The sequence below is a fragment of the Passer montanus genome, unplaced genomic scaffold (genome assembly GCF_014805655.1).
Source record: "Passer montanus isolate IOZ18808 unplaced genomic scaffold, ASM1480565v1 scaffold31, whole genome shotgun sequence".
In the NCBI taxonomy this organism is placed as follows: domain Eukaryota; kingdom Metazoa; phylum Chordata; class Aves; order Passeriformes; family Passeridae; genus Passer; species Passer montanus.
The window spans coordinates 11,115,412-11,133,340 of NW_024367819.1; the positions used below are offsets into that span (position 1 = coordinate 11,115,412).

Genomic DNA, 17,929 nt, shown 5'->3' on the forward strand with positions numbered 1-17,929 from the left:
AATGGGAAGTGGTAATACACAGCAGTAGAAACATAGTAGCTCCGGCAATACAAATTACTATTTGAATTTAAAAATAAATCTGAAAGAAACCATTCATTGTGCCGTCTTGTTAGATGCTTTCCACAATAAATCTAGCAATGGAAAAGCCTCTTTGGCAGATATCAACTGCTGTAAGATTTAGCTGGCAGTGAATTAGACAACTCTATGGCCACTATTTTTTTCTCTCTACATTGCGCTCCCTTTACAGCCCAATTTGGCTCATCCTAAATGCCCAGTAATGTCACTGGAAATACTGCAAGAGGAGGTTTGTAGCATCTGACTCCCCAGGCAAGTACCTGAGTGTGTATCTGCAGCTATCCCTCAACAGATCTGTTTGAAGAAGCTCTGAGCTTGGGGGTCATCACTGGGACTGTGAAGGTCTCTTCACACTGGCCACTGCTGCTCTCCCAGCGAGAGCTCACTGTACCTGAGAGCAGCCTGGGACCAGTGAGCTCAGTGCTGCCGTGGCTGTGCTGCTGGTCACTCTCCAGGGTGCCAGTGGTAAAAGGATTTTTCACATCATCTACTGAGTACAGAGAGATCCTAAGGGCTGTTAACAAACCTAAACACAGTGAATAACAGAAGATCACATCTCACAAGATTTAACCTTAACAGCTCAGCTCACACATATCTAGCAATTCCATTTTGACCTCAAAACTTTGTCAATTTGTTTAATGGGACATGGCTTGTGCAGTGTAAAATCTGCCTTTAAAAATATATGTCAAATCAGTTCCCCCTTGATGTGCTGGAGCACACAGGCCCTGTGGCAGGTGGAGCACAGGAGAGCAGCAAACAGCTCCTGAAAGAGCCATTACCCAGTGGAGTGTCAGTCCTTTTTCTTTGAAATATCCAAACACACATATCTGTGGAAAGTTGCTGAGTTCCCTTGAGTTAACCAGCTTCTGCTTTTGAAGGTGTCTGGTGAAGCTTTTCCTGCCTGTATTCCCAGTCCTGCTGAGGATAAGCTCTTTGTGATTTGCTGGAGAAAAGTACTAACTGCAAGGCACATGGTGGCACCTTTTTCTAGACCTTTTGTATATGTCTTTCTTTCTTTTTACTACCTGGGAGTGCCTGGTGTTCTACTATCAAATGCTCTTGATTCCCTGTATGCAAACCTGCTGGAAGACATGGGGTTCTTCTGGAATAAATATGAGAATTTGCCTCTGAGTTTCACCCCTATCAGAACCATAAAGTCTACTTATAAGTTACAATAAAAGGAGGGTTCTGCATCTCTTTAGAGATACAGTGTGAAAAATCAAAAAATTGAGAAGCACCAGGTCTCACCAGCGGCTCATCTCACACATACGCAGATACTATCCCAGTTAGTGAAGCACAAAGCAGTCACATCTGCAGAGCTTCTCTGAGGGAAGGAGAGCGCCTGAAATAAACCCCCGGGTACAGTTTTACCATTTCTGTTCTAAAAAAAAAGTCCAGCTTACCCTTGGAGACCTACTTTTGTTCTATGTACAAACTTTTAGGAAGCAGTAAACAGTTTCTGTTTCAAAAAGCTTGCATTCTAAGCTCCTGATCTTGCCAATGCCTAATTGCTTTATTTTTTTTTTTAATCCATGAACTTATACACATGCATAAAGCTATGCCTAAACTTTTGTCATATGAGAGCAAAGATAAAGGTAGGATGTGAGAAAGGAAGTATTTGTTATCCACATCTTGAAGATGAGGAACTGAAGCACAACAAAAATTAGATCCTCATCTCCACAGAGTGTAAATGTGCTTAATTCTTAAGCATGAATAATTTCCATCAGGTTTGACGTGCCCTCCGGACTGAAGAGTAAGGTCTGGATTCCAGCTACTGTCTCTGCCACCGATTTTAAGTAAGTTACTTAAGTTCTGGTCCGGCGATTAAATTCAAGTGCACAAAAAGCGCGGGACGCGTTTTGCACGAGATGCGAAAGACTAAGTTGAAGTAAAGAAGGATGATCTGACCCCTTTGCTCGGGAGGTGGATGTCTGCAGCTGACGGCCTGTGACTCTCGGCCCTGTCGCTGTGCCTAGTAGCTGCCTGCCGTGCGGGGACACCCGAGTCCCGGCCCCGCAAGAGTCCGGCCCCGGGAGCCTCCGTGGGGCAGCGCGGAGCCCGGCCCCTCTCCCGCGCTTCCAGCTGCGCGCAGCCGGCGGGGCGCCCCGGCGACAGGTAAAGCAGGTGAATGTCCCTCCGTCCCGAGGGCCGCCGCTCGCCCGCCGCAGTCCCAAGCGCCGGTGGGGCGGGGGCGTGCGCGGGTGCGGAGCGGGCGGCGGCCGCGCGGGGCGGAGGAAAAGCTATATATGGCCCGCGGGGCAGCGCCGGCACATGGAGCGGCGCCAGCCGCCGCCACAGCTGCCGCCCGCCCCGGCCCCGGCATAGCAGGTACCGCGGGGCGGGGGGTCCCGGGCGGGCACCAGCTCCTGCCCCGGGGTGAGCGGGGCGTCAGCCCCGGGCGGCTGCGGTGCGCGGGCGAGGAGGGGCCGCGGAGCCGGTGCTACCGCGGAGAAGTTGCCGGGCGCGTTAAGTGGGAGACTGCGGAGCCCGGTCGTCCCATACAATCCCATCCCATGTCTTTCTCCCCCTTCTCGCCGTCCCACGCTTTTATCTTTTTCTTTTTTTTTTCTTTTTTTTTTCATTTGAAATATTGAGCCGAACATACAGCTCGGGTGTAATCCAGGCGTTTTAGAGTGCTTCCTTAATATTTCAGAAATGAGTAGCCATGAGGAGCTGGCCGAGAAGGGGTATTCATTGATTCAAATGCGGATTGGTCTGTGCTCTCCTCGAGTCAGCCACAGCACTTAGGTTCAGTCAAAGCCCGCGTTCCGATTGCTTGCGCCTGTACTTTGCAGAGGGGAGGCAGGTACGGAGGTCGTAAAAACTATTAGGAAATTGTAAAATTATCAGCCCCAGTGCGCTTGAGGGGAACGGCATTAGAGAAGTTGCTGACTTCCGAATAGCGGTGGCACCAGAAGTTTTCCTCCTTGCCATACAGCCTGTCACAGCTGGAGGGTTTATTTTACCCTGCTCCGCAAAGTTACCCTCTCTGTGAAGGGACGGTTTCGGTCTGCTGTCGTTGCTAAGAAGATGCACTTAGTTAGAAACTGTGTGTGAAGAAATGAGTTCCCACTGCAGCAGTCGGTTCTAAGGAAACTTTTAATTTTGTGCTTCAAGAAACCTGATTACTTCTTGGATTGCTTTTCTACCTTGGTTTAGAAGGTATGGTAACACTGCCAGACATTGTGCAAAGCATTCTGCTTCCAAGATTGTTAAAAGTTAATAGTACTGTATCAGAAAATTTTGTAGTGTGATTGCAAATTATCTCAAAAAAGTGTTTTGTGGGATGCAAGAAATTTTAGACCTGTACAGCCACTGACTTAAAGTATTGAAATTGTTGTAGAAGAATATGTTATTTCTTTTTACTTTTTCTTTCTATATTTTTCCTTTTCTGCTTTTTTTCCTTTTATTCCCTTTCACTTAATCTTGGTGCAAGAAGTGTTTCAAGGACTTTGTGTGGAGGTTAGAAGTTAGGATTTAGACCTTCTTGACTACATATTTTTCTTTCTGATGTCTGGGTGCTACCAAGGTTACATCGATATGCACTTACTGTCCAGATGTCCAAACCTTACCCAAATTAAATAAACCAGGACTATAATCCTGGTTATATTTTGTGCCTTCACATTAATAACCCATTTTCTAAACTTTAATCGTTTAGTTTTAAAATTCGAAGCTGTAATGCATTGTAAGGTCCAAATCCTTTAAAAGACATGCTTTGTTAGTTTCAGTTGACTGCTCACATCAGTTGTAACTCACACGCACTCTGCAGTACCATGGAGTCTGACTCGCTGTTAAATGTTATAAATTATCATTGAAATGTAAAGAAAAAGCATACTGATATGTTGCATTTAGAAGTAAGTACTAAAATTCCTTTCAAATACTTGGAAATACTTTATTTGAATCAGCTAAGCAGGGGCATGTTCTGAGTGGCTTTCTCATCTTGCTAGTGAATTGCGCAGTTTAAGGTGTTTGAAGCCTTAGTGAAATAGAAAAATGAAGGATGCAATGGCTTTAGCTTCTGGATTTTCCAAGCAAAATTTTTGCACTTAGGTAACTTTGTTTATTCTTTGTTCTCTTTGTTACTGAGGGAAAATGTAAGTCCAAAAAGTGCTCATGGATTTGACTGTTACCATGAAAATTTCGCATTCATGGATTAATATAACAGATGATACAGTAGTTGATACTGTGTCTCTTTTCTAAAAAGTTTCATTGCTCCCATGCATAGGCTTCTTTCTAACATTGGCATGGTCTGCTTTGATTTTAACTCATGTTGGTCAAAAAACTGAATAAAAAACACAATATATACTGCTTAGAGTGCCTTATGTGCCCACCCCCTCAATCCTTAGCAAAACTCTACCAAGTTTTAGTTACATGGCTGTATGCCTTACTTCTTTGTCAAAGCCTTTGAAACTGAAGCCTGAAGACATGAGAAACCAAGTACAGACCATGTGCAAGACCAAAGACTCTTAAAACAGTTCATGTCCTTATGATAGCTGTCTGTAGCAGAACTGCAGGGGGGAAGTGTCCAAAATACTGCAGAACTCTGCACTTTATGTAGTTCATGTTTCTATTATCCCCTATTCTATTCTAATCAGAGTTGCTTCCAACCTTAAAGACTTTCTCGCAAATCTTAGTATTGGTAACTACTCATGTGCTCTTTTTCTTATTTTTCTTTGGGTTTGGTTTTGTTTGTTTTTTGTTTGGTTTTTTTTTTTAGTAAAGTAGGTGAAATTAGAACATTATATACTACAAGTTTATGCAAAAATATAAATAGAAATTATATCCCTAATTATATGGTATATTTAAAATGAAAGCCAAGGAGAAATCAGGTTTACCTACTGAGTGAGGAGACTGACCAGACTAAAGTCAATGGAAGTCCAATGCTGGACGTCCCCAGCATCCAGGACTTCAAATTGAATGCACTGATCCTTGCAAGAGTCCTCTCCCTACTGGGTATGGCTTGCAGGGGAAATGACAGCAACACAGAAGCATAGTATGAAGTTGTACTGACTGTCCTGATTCAGTCAGGAAGGAGTGATGGACCCTCGTATTTGAAGAGAATCACTAATGTCTCTGGGCCAATGTAATGATGGGAAGGCAGGGCAGAGGACTCTTTGCCCTTCATCCTCCCAGTAACTGGAGAAGCTTATGCACCGATCCTATGTGCATCCTTTATCCCAGCTGAGTATTTCTCGGGGAGGCTACTTAACTATAAGTGAGAGAAGTGCCTTGGTGTGGCAAGTGGAAGGTCCCAAACTCCTGAATTGCCTTAGAGAGATAAGCTTGTCATATACCTCAGACTTTCCATCCCCTCTCCCTCCAGAGAGCTGCCAGTACTCCCTCCAGAAATGATGTGGTTTCTTGATCCCTTTTATAAACATGAACAACATCTTTGTCATTTGTGTTGCATTCAGCGTACCATTTAAAAATGCAATAGTCTCCATCTCAGCATTACTGTAGCAGTTTTCCTTTCCCTTGTGGATCTTAATACCAAAAACCTGGTCTGCTTGCCGCTTCCACTGCATAGCAATGCAGAAATGTAACTGGATAACCAATCCACTGAGTTTTACAGCAATGCAAAACTTCTTTCTCATCATTAAAATTGGATAACTCCAAAATGAAGCCAAAAACATTTCCAGACATATTTTATTTGAGCTAAGGTACTTCTTATACTAACACCACAGTTTTGCAGAAAACAAGGAAATAGGTCCAGTCTGTATTTCAGCGACAAAAAGCAAGGGCATAATGAATCGTATGCTGTTCTGGCAGATCATTTTTGGCAATGTTCTCGTAAAAAGTCCAGAAGATATCGAAAGTCATGGATCACAGCCTAATTGTGTGGCTCTTTGTCAGGAAAAACTTCCATAGAGCAGGCTTGTGGGATTTTTTTTTCTCCTGTTTTATGTGCAAGAAAAGCTGGATCCATAGTAATTTTTGTTTTTTGGTCAAGATTCACATATGTACTTCATTACATTTTGATCAGTCATTACTTTCTACTATTATTAAAAGTAATAGAATTAGACCAAAAAAGAAATAATAGTAAAATAGTAGAATTTAGTGCAGCAATAATGGAATCTTTGGAAAATGTTGTCATCCTTGTGAGAGTAAAGCAGGATGCACTGCTGGCTCCCCTGGAATTCCCCTCCCAAGTGACAAACATCACTTTTCTAGCAAGTATAAAATTACTCAGAAAGAAAGAACACTGGGAATACATCATGCCAGTTGAGGAGTTGAAGATAAGGACTCTCATCAGTGTTTTCTGGGTCTATAATTCTATGGGAAGCCTTTTAGAATGCTTGCAACTCAATATAAGAGTCAAAAGAGGAAAGACCTATTCTCCACTAGTATTATTTCTGTCATCCAAAGATTATTTTTGCTCCCCCCACCCAGCACTGGAGTGGAAAAACGTTGAGAGATGAGTGTGAATGCCATATGAGGCAAGGCAGACAGCCTCTGTCTTGTCAGCTTTACAGCATTTTTTTAAACAGTAGGCTACTTTAAATATCTTCTACTCATCCAAAGTAGCTGCAGGAGTTTTCTCTCTCCAATGGCTATCCAGCAAAGTGGACTGACTTCAGCTGGAAAACTCCCTTTTTCCAAAGTCAACTGTGGCTTGTTGTCCCTTTATCAATCTATGCACAAACCTACCTACAAGTCAACAAAAGTTTTGTTTGCTCCCTGAATTTAAACAGAATTATGTTTACTCCTTAAGATGTGTTGCAATGCATCTTTATTAAAACCCCGACAACTTCTGCCTCACCCTTCTCCTTCAGAAAACAGCTTCCTCCATGCTTTAAGGTGGTGAACGAGAAGAGAGCAGGGGGTTTTTGCACTAAGCAGTTTACCACCAACACTGTGGTGGCTGCAAAAGTAGGTCCTAGTTCTGAAAAGACACATGCATGTTCTCAGCTTTGTTTGTACCATTGCAAACTCTTGGGGATAGAGCCATGCAGATTTGGGAACTACATGGCACACTCATGCTTCCTGCGTAAATGCTTTCAAAAGCCATTCAGACTGCAGGTTTGGATGAGCAGTCACACTGGAATCATCGTATTTTTTAAGCCATGGGAACTGTCCACTTCTCTTGCTTATTTTGCTTATTTCATGTGAAAGATTTACATTTCTTCTTCTGATTCCACTTGCTCTAGCTTTCTCAGTGAAAGAGAAACTTGCTCTGTAAGACAGATCAGATTCCCCGCCAAATTGCTTCATTTTTCTGCTTGTTTCAACTCACTGAGAACAGCAGAGCAATTGCAGTATAAAGCTGGAATTGGCCATAGTGGATTGGACCCAAAATATTTGCAAAAGCAGAGTGAGTTAACTAAAATATATGGTATGGAGGAACTTGCTAATTTGCTTTAATTTTAGGAGTTATTTAAGGGTAAAAAAAAAAAATCACACCAATCTCTAATATGCTTATTCAGGCTGGTAATGTCCTTTAATAATCTGTAACAGCCTGAGCAGTTTGAAGAGAAATTAGGAAGCAACTCTGTGATCATGAAGCGGAGTTACTGAAACCTTCTATAATTCGGACAAATTAACTACTGATACATTGTAGAGTATACTTGGCAATAACAATTCTCGACATAAAGAGGTGCTTTTATGTTCTCTCTATTGCACATTTAGATAAACTGTGGTGAGGACATCCTACGCTTTTTAAATCAGATAAATAGATATATACAAAAAGTACAGTTCTTCATCTGCTGTTTGCCTCTCCTTGAGTGAGAGCTCTGGAAGAATATCCAAGAGCTCTATTTGGCCACTTGAGAATATGCTGTGTGCTTAGATTGAGTGCTTTAATTTACACCCCTCACCTTTTATAGTTGGTTTATTTATAAGATGGAAGGGTGTGCGTTTTCTTTGTCCTGGTGAATTTATTCCACTTTTCTGCTTGATTTTTAGTGAATAAAGGTGACAGGGTTTAATGAGTGAATAAAACTTGCCCTTAATTAGGAAAATTACCTTCATATTTTTCTCATATTGTGGAAACAATTTATAATTACTCTGATTGCAATTCAAAAACTTGAAGGAAGAACCTTTTTCATATTTGCAATGATATCAAGTCCAGTAATTTGCACACAAAGTCAATAAAAATGGATTTTTTATTATCTCCTTTAGCAATGAATTGTTACATAAATATAGCTCAAGCAAAGAAAATGCTAGGAGGAGCACATAGGGAAAACTCATATATGATACAAGATGCACTTTTTATCATTTGTCAGTGATTTGAAAAAGAATTCCCAAAGAACTGAGAATTATGTACGATCTTTGAGACAACTTTTTTTATACCCTCACAATTGTTCCCTTATACAGAAATTAATTTTACATGTGCCAGACATTTAAATGTTTCACATCTGCACTGTTAGCAGAGTTCTTTTCTTAATCTTGTGTGTTGAATTACAGTGCTTCCTTCATTTTGCAGACAGGAGCTCTCCATTGAAATTTCACTGTATGCTCATAATTGTATTGTCAATTCGTGTAGTTAACCAGCATTTACACTAGGCAGGAATAGAGAAATGACTGAATAAACTAAACATCTCCCTTGACTATGTAGAAAATGCTGAATACAGAATTAGTGCAGAGGGAAAGAAATTGATCCACTTAGTTTTAACCTTTTTTCTGTTTTAATGCAGTCCTTTAAAGGACCTGGAGGTATTTGTTTTGGTTTTTTTGAACAAAAATGGAAGGACATTGAAGTGCTGATTACGACTCTCAGTTTTCAGAAAGGACCACCCCTCACCTTGGTAGTTATTATTTACATTGAGCTGTGTGATGAGGCGGAAATTAAAAATAGAATTAAAATGGTTCTAAAGTAGAGTCATTCACAGAGATTGTGAAGTGTAGCATATTAAATTACAATAATAAAGCTAATTATCAGATGCTTGCTGAGATATTGAATGCTTTTAATTAAAATGAGTTTGTAGAATTCTAGCGGTTTTCTTAAAGTATTTGAAGATTGGTAACAAAATACGGATTACCTTCTTTCCATGTTCAACAGTCTTTCTGTTGTTCTGTTGCATGTTTAACCATATTTAGCACATTTGTACATGAAGTTACAAGCCTGGTTTTATATATATATATATATATGTATATATATATATATTAGCTTTGGTTTAAAATGAAGCTAAATGTTAAATCCTTTTACAAAGGTGTCTTTATTCATCTATTCTTTGGTTGTTGCTCTATATTCCTTGACTTCCATGGATACGAGAGGCTTGATTCCTTTAGGTTGAGACCCTCTGGTGCAATTAGAAATGCAGCTGTAGTATAGCTGCAGCTGCAGCTACAGCTTCCAGCTTAAACCCCAAAAGATTGATGAGACATATATGATGATACCATTCCTAACCTGTCTTTAATGTGCAAATTCTCCTGTCAGGTATTTTAGGGGCTATAGGAGTATTCGGTGTTTTTCAGGCTGCAACCTTCTTTTCCTTTATTAATTTGTTTATTATTTTTATCTTTATGTGTCTTGGGTGGTTGAATCTAGGACCCATTTTAGGAGCTTCACTTCAATTCGGGTTTTAAAATGGATTGGGGTTTTATGGTTTTGATTGTTGGTTTGGAGTTTTAGTTTGCTAAAGGTGAAGCCTGTGTGGTGAGGAGCCAATGAGATGTGTCAGAGACCACAGACATGAGACGTGCTCACACACTAGCGCTCCATCAGAACCAGCTGCTGCAATGACCACTGTGAGGGGTCCCTTTCCTGCCATGACACTGCTTACAGAAGTGGGAGCTGCACAGTCGGGTCTTTCCCCAATGTGGCTGTGGAAGTAAAGCTGGGGTTTGCCTCCTTGCTTGCTTTTCACACTTAACCTAGAGTTCTCACCACTGAGGAATGCATGTTCCCTTCACTTTTTATATTTGCAAAAGCACCTGCAGAGCACCAGGTCCCTTGTAGAGACTTTATTTCCCCTCCCCTCAAGACTTTGTGAGTGCTTATTTTCTGCTGTGAGGATTCATGGAAGTGTACCTGCCCCTGCAGGCCACACTCAAGACAAAAGTGTTCCTTCAGGCACCTTTCTGTCTCCTCAGCATGGCTACACCTAAGAATTGTCAGGAAACATGCAGCTGGATGTGGTGTATGCTTGTGGAGTCCTTGCAGCGCCAGAGGTAGAGCTCTCTGTAGATGGAAGGACAGCTCTAAGTTTAGGTATGCTGGTGTAAGACCAAAGTGGCTCCACAAATATCAGCACTTTGATTTCTTATCCTTCCTGTCAGGTTCCATTGTGCTGAGTGTGGAGCACATCTTGTCCCAGAGAAGTCAGTACATACATAGCTCGAGAAACACAGAGGAGAAAAAGGATAGCTAGTCTTTGGCATTGGATTAGGTCATTCCATTGAATCACAACAATGTCCCAGTCTTGGGATCTTTCAATATCCTAAGAGAACAGGGTTGTAGAAGGACTGGCATGCTTACACAGGCTTTATATCAATTTATGAAGGCTTGTATAAATGCTAAGCATTCATTTTCTTGACAAGGAGGTTTACTTTTGAATTTGCTGGGAGACAAAAAAATAAACCAAATAATTAATTTGCTGCATTCTGAAATATTAAAAAATCTTGACCTTATAATGACTTCTTCCTGTTTACACCTGCAATTCTAGAAGGTGCTAAAACCACTTCTGGTTGTAATTTACATTAGGTATAAATGAAGCGATGCTTCCAGTGATTCATGGGGTGTATTTTGATATATTATTAAGATATAGCATGAGTTATATTGTATAGAAAGTTGCAAGGAGGGAAATTTTCTTCATGTAAATTTCTTTCAGGACAAAGGCTGACTAAATTCAATCCAAAATCATAGCCACTTAGATGCTTCCTTATTTAAAACAAAATCAACATAACCTTTCAGAAGGGTTGTGTGTTGATTATCAGGCAATTTAAAGTTGCAATATTTTGATTTATTTTTCCAAAGGATTGTAGTAGCTTCACCTTTGAATCTGGTACTCATAGTTTGAAGAGGAAAGCATACTGGTTAGAGTTCCTTATCTGAACAGCCTTGAAAAAATAATTTTATCTATTTTGAAAGGAATTTTATCTGTATTGTAGCTCTTGTAATAAGGGGCCAAACTTTGAAGCTATTTGTATTCCTAAATAGAAGAATTATCTATTATCACCTAGGTGCTAATCCCTTTCCTGCCGTAAATGAGAGTGAGAGAGGTTCAGCATTTGAGAGCAAGATTGTTTAAGTCAGGTGCCCACCCAGGTTTTGATTTCTAGCTTCGGGCTCTTAAATTAGCTGAAAACCTGAAGAGATGTGACTACACTGAAGGCAGTGAAGCCATACACACTAGTGTATGCTAGTGACAAATTTGAATCATGGGTAAAATTTAAACAGTGAAAAATTAAAAAACCTCTTTTTTGTTCCAAACTGAAACATAATGTAATTTTAGGGGTTTATGTCAGAAACATGTCTAAAACATTGTTCTTTTGATAAATCATTGCAAAGGTTTATTGATTTACAAATTGATAACAAAGAGATACTTTAGTGCAAATTCTCATACCTGTACACAAGATCTCTTATTTTCCAGAGACTGACAATTCTTGCTTCTGCTGATTCTAGACCAGAGGAAAGGGAGAAAAATCAAGGCATGGTTTCCTATTCATAGATTTACCATACCAGAGGCAAAAGGGTAAATTCCACTCTTAGCACCTAAAATTTAGCCTAAGACCTATTATGCTCAAGTCTGATGTGACTTTTAACAGACACAGAGCCAAAACCTGCACATGGCCAATTGCAGAACTGAGATGGGGTGCCAGATGTCCTGTCATATATTCTTTGCTGATACAGGGCCTAAGCTGAAGTTAGCTGGGATTTCATTAGTATTTACCACATACAATAAAAGAACAATCTTCCTCTGGGAGGGATTCAAACACCTTTGAGGACTTTCTAAAGTTCTTTTTTTTTCTGCTTTTATCAATTTGTATAGTGCTTGTGGATCTTAATCTGCATTTAGGAACCATGCTTAATTATTCTAAGAAATTATTGGGGAGGAAAAAAAAATCTTTCCATCATTACTTTTCCACTAACTGTATTTCCTCTCAATGTTTCATCCCTATGAAATAGATCAGCTTTGCCAAATGTCTTAAAGTCACCCAATTTAAGGATAAACCCCTATGCCATCAGTGTGAGATCTGAGGGTGTGTGTTTCAGGACAAGAAGTCATCCAACCTCAAAGAAAGCAAGCTAAGACTATTCCAGTAAAAAAACCAACCAACCAACCAAAACAAAACAAAATACAACAAACAGAAAAAAACTCCCACAACAAACTGCACTCCCGTTTCTCTTCATTAAAAACAAAAACAAAACCAAAAAACCCAAAACAAACAAACAAAAAAAAGAAAAATAAAACAAGCCAAACAAGAAAAAAATCAGCTCTGTCATTTAGCTCTTAATTTAAGAAATCAGGAAATGGGACTTCTCCATTGGGAAGTGTTTTCCAACAGAATTCTGCCTGATGACTGCAAGAGGCAGGAAGGAGTACAGCTGACAAGAGTGTGGCTTAAGTTGCAGAAATACTGAGTGTAAGGCTTGTCATGACAAAGGCAGGTAAATTCAGGAATACAAAACTAGAAGAAACTTTCTTCTTTGCACCCCCTCCCCTTGGCACTCCCAGTCCTGCTGAAATCCCAGCAACAGGGAGAAGGCAGGTGCAGTTGGAATAAAGTGCCCTTCCTGAGTGTGACCCCTTTCTAGTGGGTATATTCTTGGGGTGGTTTTTTTGGTTGGTTAGGCTTTATCGTCCTCTGGAAAAATGTGAAGTAATCTACTGATTAATAGTAGCTGGGTGACCCTAGAAGGCAGTAGTAAAATGTATTCCCATTTCTTTTTCTCTTCCTTTGTGTTCAGTCATACTTGCAGGAGAAGTAAGGCACTTGTACCCTACCACCTGCTGTAAATACACCATGCTTCCAGTAACTGAGCAGGCTATAATTACAGGGTTTTCCCTCCTGCAAGAGAAGCTGCTTTTCCCACTGACTACTTTAATAAAAATGGACCTATTGAAAGCTCTTCAGTCCCATAGGAACTGATGCAAATTGTCGAGTGGAAGGTGGTTTTTTGCATTTTGCATATCTGTAGTAATTTCTGAGAACTATATATAGACGTTAAACAAATTGCTTGTCTGGAATTAAAGTTTAGGTGCAGAATAAAGCAAGACAGAGCATTATTGGATGTTAAGTGCTGTTGCAGTATATGTGCAACAGCCAGAATGCTCTGTAAGAATACCCAATGTTTTTTTGCAAACTACATAGACTACAATTTGTTCAACATCCTATCTGTCTGCAACCCTGCAGCCTACACACTCTCTTTTTGCAATTCTAGCATGGACCTGGTGAAGAAAACCAGGATTTTTAAGTAGGAAGGTGGGGGCAACAATACATTGGATCTGACATGTACTCCTGATATTCAGAATCAAGCGAGTAGACCATAAGATTTATGAAATTATTAAATACAATAATTGTTACTTTCCCACTGCAAAATTTTGGAGTGCAGGTTGAAGGTCTTATTTTGGGAAAAGAATAATCATGGAAACTGGACTAATAAGATTAGGATAAAGTTGAACCCTTTCCCAGGAATTCAAACTACATCCTCCTCTGTTTCCATCCCTCAAGAAAATGCTTGTTTAATTCCAGTAAGCAGGCTTGACAGTGTGAGTAAGCATCTGTGTTACAAGGAACAGCAAAGAACAGCTTCTCTGATTAGTAGGATATGGAGCCAGTTGCAGCAGGTGAAGATGTGATCTAACATTCCATGGCTGAACAAAGAGTGTGTAGGCTCTTTGTCCCCTCCCCACCTCAGGCTACCTCAGCTGCCCATGCCATACTACAAGGTGGGGACCAAGTTGTGATGGGACTACCTGCTCCAGCAGCACATCTGTTATCCAAGGGACCACCAGCTGTCTGTAGCAAGCACTCGAGCCCTGGGACCTGCAGGGCCCCCTTCTGATTGAGAACCTGAGTTTTGTTTCTACCCCACTAACTCTCCACACGCTTCTCCCTGGTGCTTGTGGTCACTGGTCGCTGGCTCCTCGGAAGATGGTGTGTCGCAAGCCGAGGGCAGGAGCTTCCTGGTATCGCTTACCATGCTGTGGAGCCAGCCATCTGTCAGCAAAACAGGAAGGCACGGGTTCCTTCTCCCTCCTGGGCTTGCTTCGCTATTTTCGGGAGCTGTACTTCTGCCCCGCGCAGCACCAGGATGGTGTGATGTGAGGGAAGGGCTCCCAGGCGAGCGAAGGGCCAAAGCCTGGAGCTGCTGCTCTGCCCATCTGCTGTGGCTGGAGGTGTATTCATTATTAATGGAGGTAGTGGCTGTTGCTGCTCAGATATGCAGCCCTGCCTGGGTAAATGAGACATTCTTCAGCAAATTGCTTCGGTTTTTGATTGCTGATTGTACGTGTGTCACCAAGCTGACTCAAGGTTCATCGATGCATGCTCAGTAAATTAGAAAGAACATAACTATGGATCAACCAAGAGAATGAATTCTGTGCCTACAATGACCCAGGGCCATTTAATTTTCTGCTTAATTTTGTTGCAGTCAGTTTGCATTTTGGGTTATTATGCAGTAGGAAATTAACAATAAATAACAAATTTGGTCCTCCTGTGCTTGTAATGATATTTTTATAAATCTTTGTAATGCTGTTTTTCAAAGGATCAAGGTCTGCGCCAGTCTGATACTCCAGCAAGTATGCAGGGAGGGAATAAAGAGAAAAATACATTATTCTTCCCAGATAATCTTTTAGTTAAATAGCAAAAGGGTTTTTTTTCCTTTCCCCTTCTTTCTCCTTCTGTGTGTGTAAGGTGGTTTTTTTTTTTCTTTTTCTGTGTATGTATGTGTGTGCTATTTTACATTAACATAAGGCTCTTCCTCTCTTCTCAGATAACTCAAGGAAAATGGAAACAGATGAGGCTCAAGATATGTCCCAGGTTTCAGGTGAGGTCCTTACTTCTACAAAGAAAATACTCAATTCCTGCTCATCTTTCTAGCACAGTACAATGTTTTTCTTGTCAATATAATTGCTTTGGGTCTTTTTTTAAAACCAAAGTGGGAATTGAGATATAATTAATGATATCACTTGATATCAAGCCCAGTGGTGCATGGATTTTTTAAAAGGGACCATGTAAATAAGAAAGTCAAGGGAATATAGAAACATAGATGCAATTTTGCATTAAATCTGTGGTAGTGTATCCCTAAAACATGGTCAGGTGCACATTTACACAAATTCTTTTGGGACCAAAATTCAGATTGTTACAAAATGAACATAGAACAAACTAAATTCACCAGGTGGGAAGGGGCAAATACTAATGAAAACCAAACCATATTTACCGGATAGGGTTATTTGACTTTTTTCCAAAGCATTCAGTTTTATTATACATGTTTAAAAACAGAAAGAAAAAAAAAGGAGTCAAGAGAAGAAGAAGAAAAAAGAAAATGAGAACTGATTGGCATGAGATTTTATGTTTGTAATTGTTTTTGTCCAAGATGATATTTTGAAATGTGTTTAAATGGCATAAAATTTGGGTTTCTAAAACTTGCTCTGTAGACACATGAATAGGATTTTGCAGTCTTATCCCATATTGATATTCCTTGGGGGTATTCTTAACTTCCTTGGAAATTGGTTCCATAAAAAATTGGCTTAGCAAGATAATACACGTGCATATTGTTGTGCCTGAGCAGCTGAAAAAGGCCAGGTTACTGTCTTTCCCAGTTTCCCTTGTATGTTGGCAGCTGCAACGGTCAATGGCTTTCAGTTTTCACTTTTAGTGTTCAGCCTGGAACACGACAGCCCCGTCACTGAGCCCACTCACAGCAGACACCTGGGCGTGCAGCTCTTGCTTCAGAGGCAGCTCTTGGGCACTGCTGCCTCAGGACTGGGGGGTACAGCTATAGAAGGTAGCTGGTAAAGGTCTGGGCACAGTGTGAGTGACTATGTAACTGGCTTTTTCTGAAATACATGAATACCACTTCCTTTCCCTCTCTCTGTTGTTATTCTTCTGCTTCCTTTCTAAAACTTTTTGAAAAGTTTTGTCAAAGATTGGAACCCAGAACTTTCAATGTCATCTGAAAAATAAAAATCAAACACATTTTCTGTCTGAAAGAGCAAGAGTATAATAATCTTTCATGCCAAAAGAAGATTACTAGTTATGTTTATTATAGAGAAGTCATTTCTAGTTAGCCCTGTGGAGACATGTTGCATTCGCTCCTGAGGTAACAAATTTGGAATTGTAACTGGATAAACTTACACATCACTGCTTTGTTGCATGTTGAACCGATTTGTAAATGAAATAAAATCTTATACATGCAGTCCCTGGAGCATCTGTGGCCTTAGCAGAAAAAGCAGTGGAGTTTTACTTGTTTATTCACTTTGGAACTGCTTGGAGCAACAAGAGGCACCATGATTTGAATCCAGCTCCTCTGCCTGCTGCACAAATCCTTCCCTGCTTGCATGAGCTCTTTCGGGGAGGAGCACTGAACTCCTCTTACTCTGCAGCAGCACAGGCTGCCCTGGATACCCCCACCTAACCGTTGTGGTATTCTTTACAACGGTGTGAATTTGAGCTTCACACCTGCTACTTCTTACTAGAGCACTGCTTGTTTTTCTTTTGACATGAAGAGTAGCAGCAGGGGAGATGCGGCCTTGAGTCAAGGATTGGATTGGTAGAGCAAACACTTTGCATTCCTTGTGGCCTGCCGCTCCCTTCAGAGGGAAATTTTACAAAGAACTTTGCAATCTTGACTGCTTGTATATATGTAAATATATACATAATAAATGTATATCTATAATTTGTACTTCTCAAAGTTTTCTGTAGTTGAACCCCTGTAGTATTGTGCTGTTCCTTTTAGCTTTTCTAGCTTATCATGCAATAGTACTATTCTGTGATGAGAGAGGGTTTTCTTGAAAAAGAAAGTTACCTTTGATAAGAGGAAAACCTACACAAATGCATTAAAGTCTGCTTTGAACTCTCCTGCCGTTTCTGTCACTGAGCATCTGGTACTTTCTGTGAGCAAAGGCTGTGACTTGTATTGGGTTGTTAGCTGAATTTATGGCTAAAGAAAGAGCTTCATAATTTACTTTCATTTATGGTAAGAGTTATGTGGGAACTCACCTTCTGGAAATGAGAGTTTGTCAGATTAGGTTCCACAGATACTGGTTCTTAGTAAGCTCTTACTAGACCTTAAAAGTAGAGGACCTGAAGGTACAGGGATGTTACCTACTTCTCTCTCATAGGTGGGTTAATGTAGAAAGGAATATTTCCCCTTGTATTCCCCTGGGTTTCTGTGTGCTTCTGGGATGATGAGGGAGCTCTGCTGTATGCTGGGAACCAGTTAAACTATAGCACAGTTTCAGGAGTGTAAGATTGTCCTGTCAGCTGTAAAACATTTATTTCTCCTGTTTAGAAAATATAAGTTAAACTTATATTTTAGAAATATAAGTTTTTAGAAAATATAAGTTAAAACATAGCTTTTAGAAAATATAAGTTTTTAGAAAAAATAAGTTTTTAGAAAATATAAGTTAAAACTTATATTTTAGAATATATAGAAAATATTTTTAGAAAATATAAGTTAAAACATAAATTTGGTTTGGTGTGTTTCTATGAGTATTGCTTATCAGGTATAGCTGGCTCTGTGGGCCTATGGAATTAGGGGACTTCACTAGCACGCTTGGTTGTGTTTTTAGAAAATATAAGTTAAAACATAAATTTGGTTTGGTGTGTTTCTTTGGGGCTTTTTGTTTTGTTTTTCAACACAGAAATAAAGGTCTCTAGTCGCCCCAGCTCAAACATGGTGTTTTGCAGCCATGTGCTTTATGCAGCTGCAGCTGACTCAGGTGTGGCAGAGGCCAGCCAGGCCAGG

At 40.3% G+C, this 17,929-nt stretch overlaps 1 protein-coding gene across 8 annotated transcripts in view; it reads left to right on the plus strand.

Moving 5' to 3' along the window:
* The first annotated feature begins 1,789 nt into the window (after positions 1 to 1,789).
* The window catches only part of IKZF1 (IKAROS family zinc finger 1), a 70,055-nt gene continuing 53,915 nt past the window's right edge, over positions 1,790 to 17,929 (plus strand). Inside the window, exons 1-2 of one of the 8 annotated variants that reach the window (XM_039714866.1) lie at positions 1,790 to 2,190; positions 14,954 to 15,007. In XM_039714866.1, coding sequence (XP_039570800.1) covers positions 14,968 to 15,007 — 40 coding nt within the window. In that variant the 5' untranslated portion in view covers positions 1,790 to 2,190; positions 14,954 to 14,967. Of the gene's footprint in view, positions 2,191 to 2,330; positions 2,404 to 2,554; positions 3,238 to 9,772; positions 9,821 to 14,305; positions 14,418 to 14,953; positions 15,008 to 17,929 lie in introns of those variants that run through there. The other 7 variants (XM_039714865.1, XM_039714864.1, XM_039714868.1 and 4 more) reach the window with 7 other exon arrangements.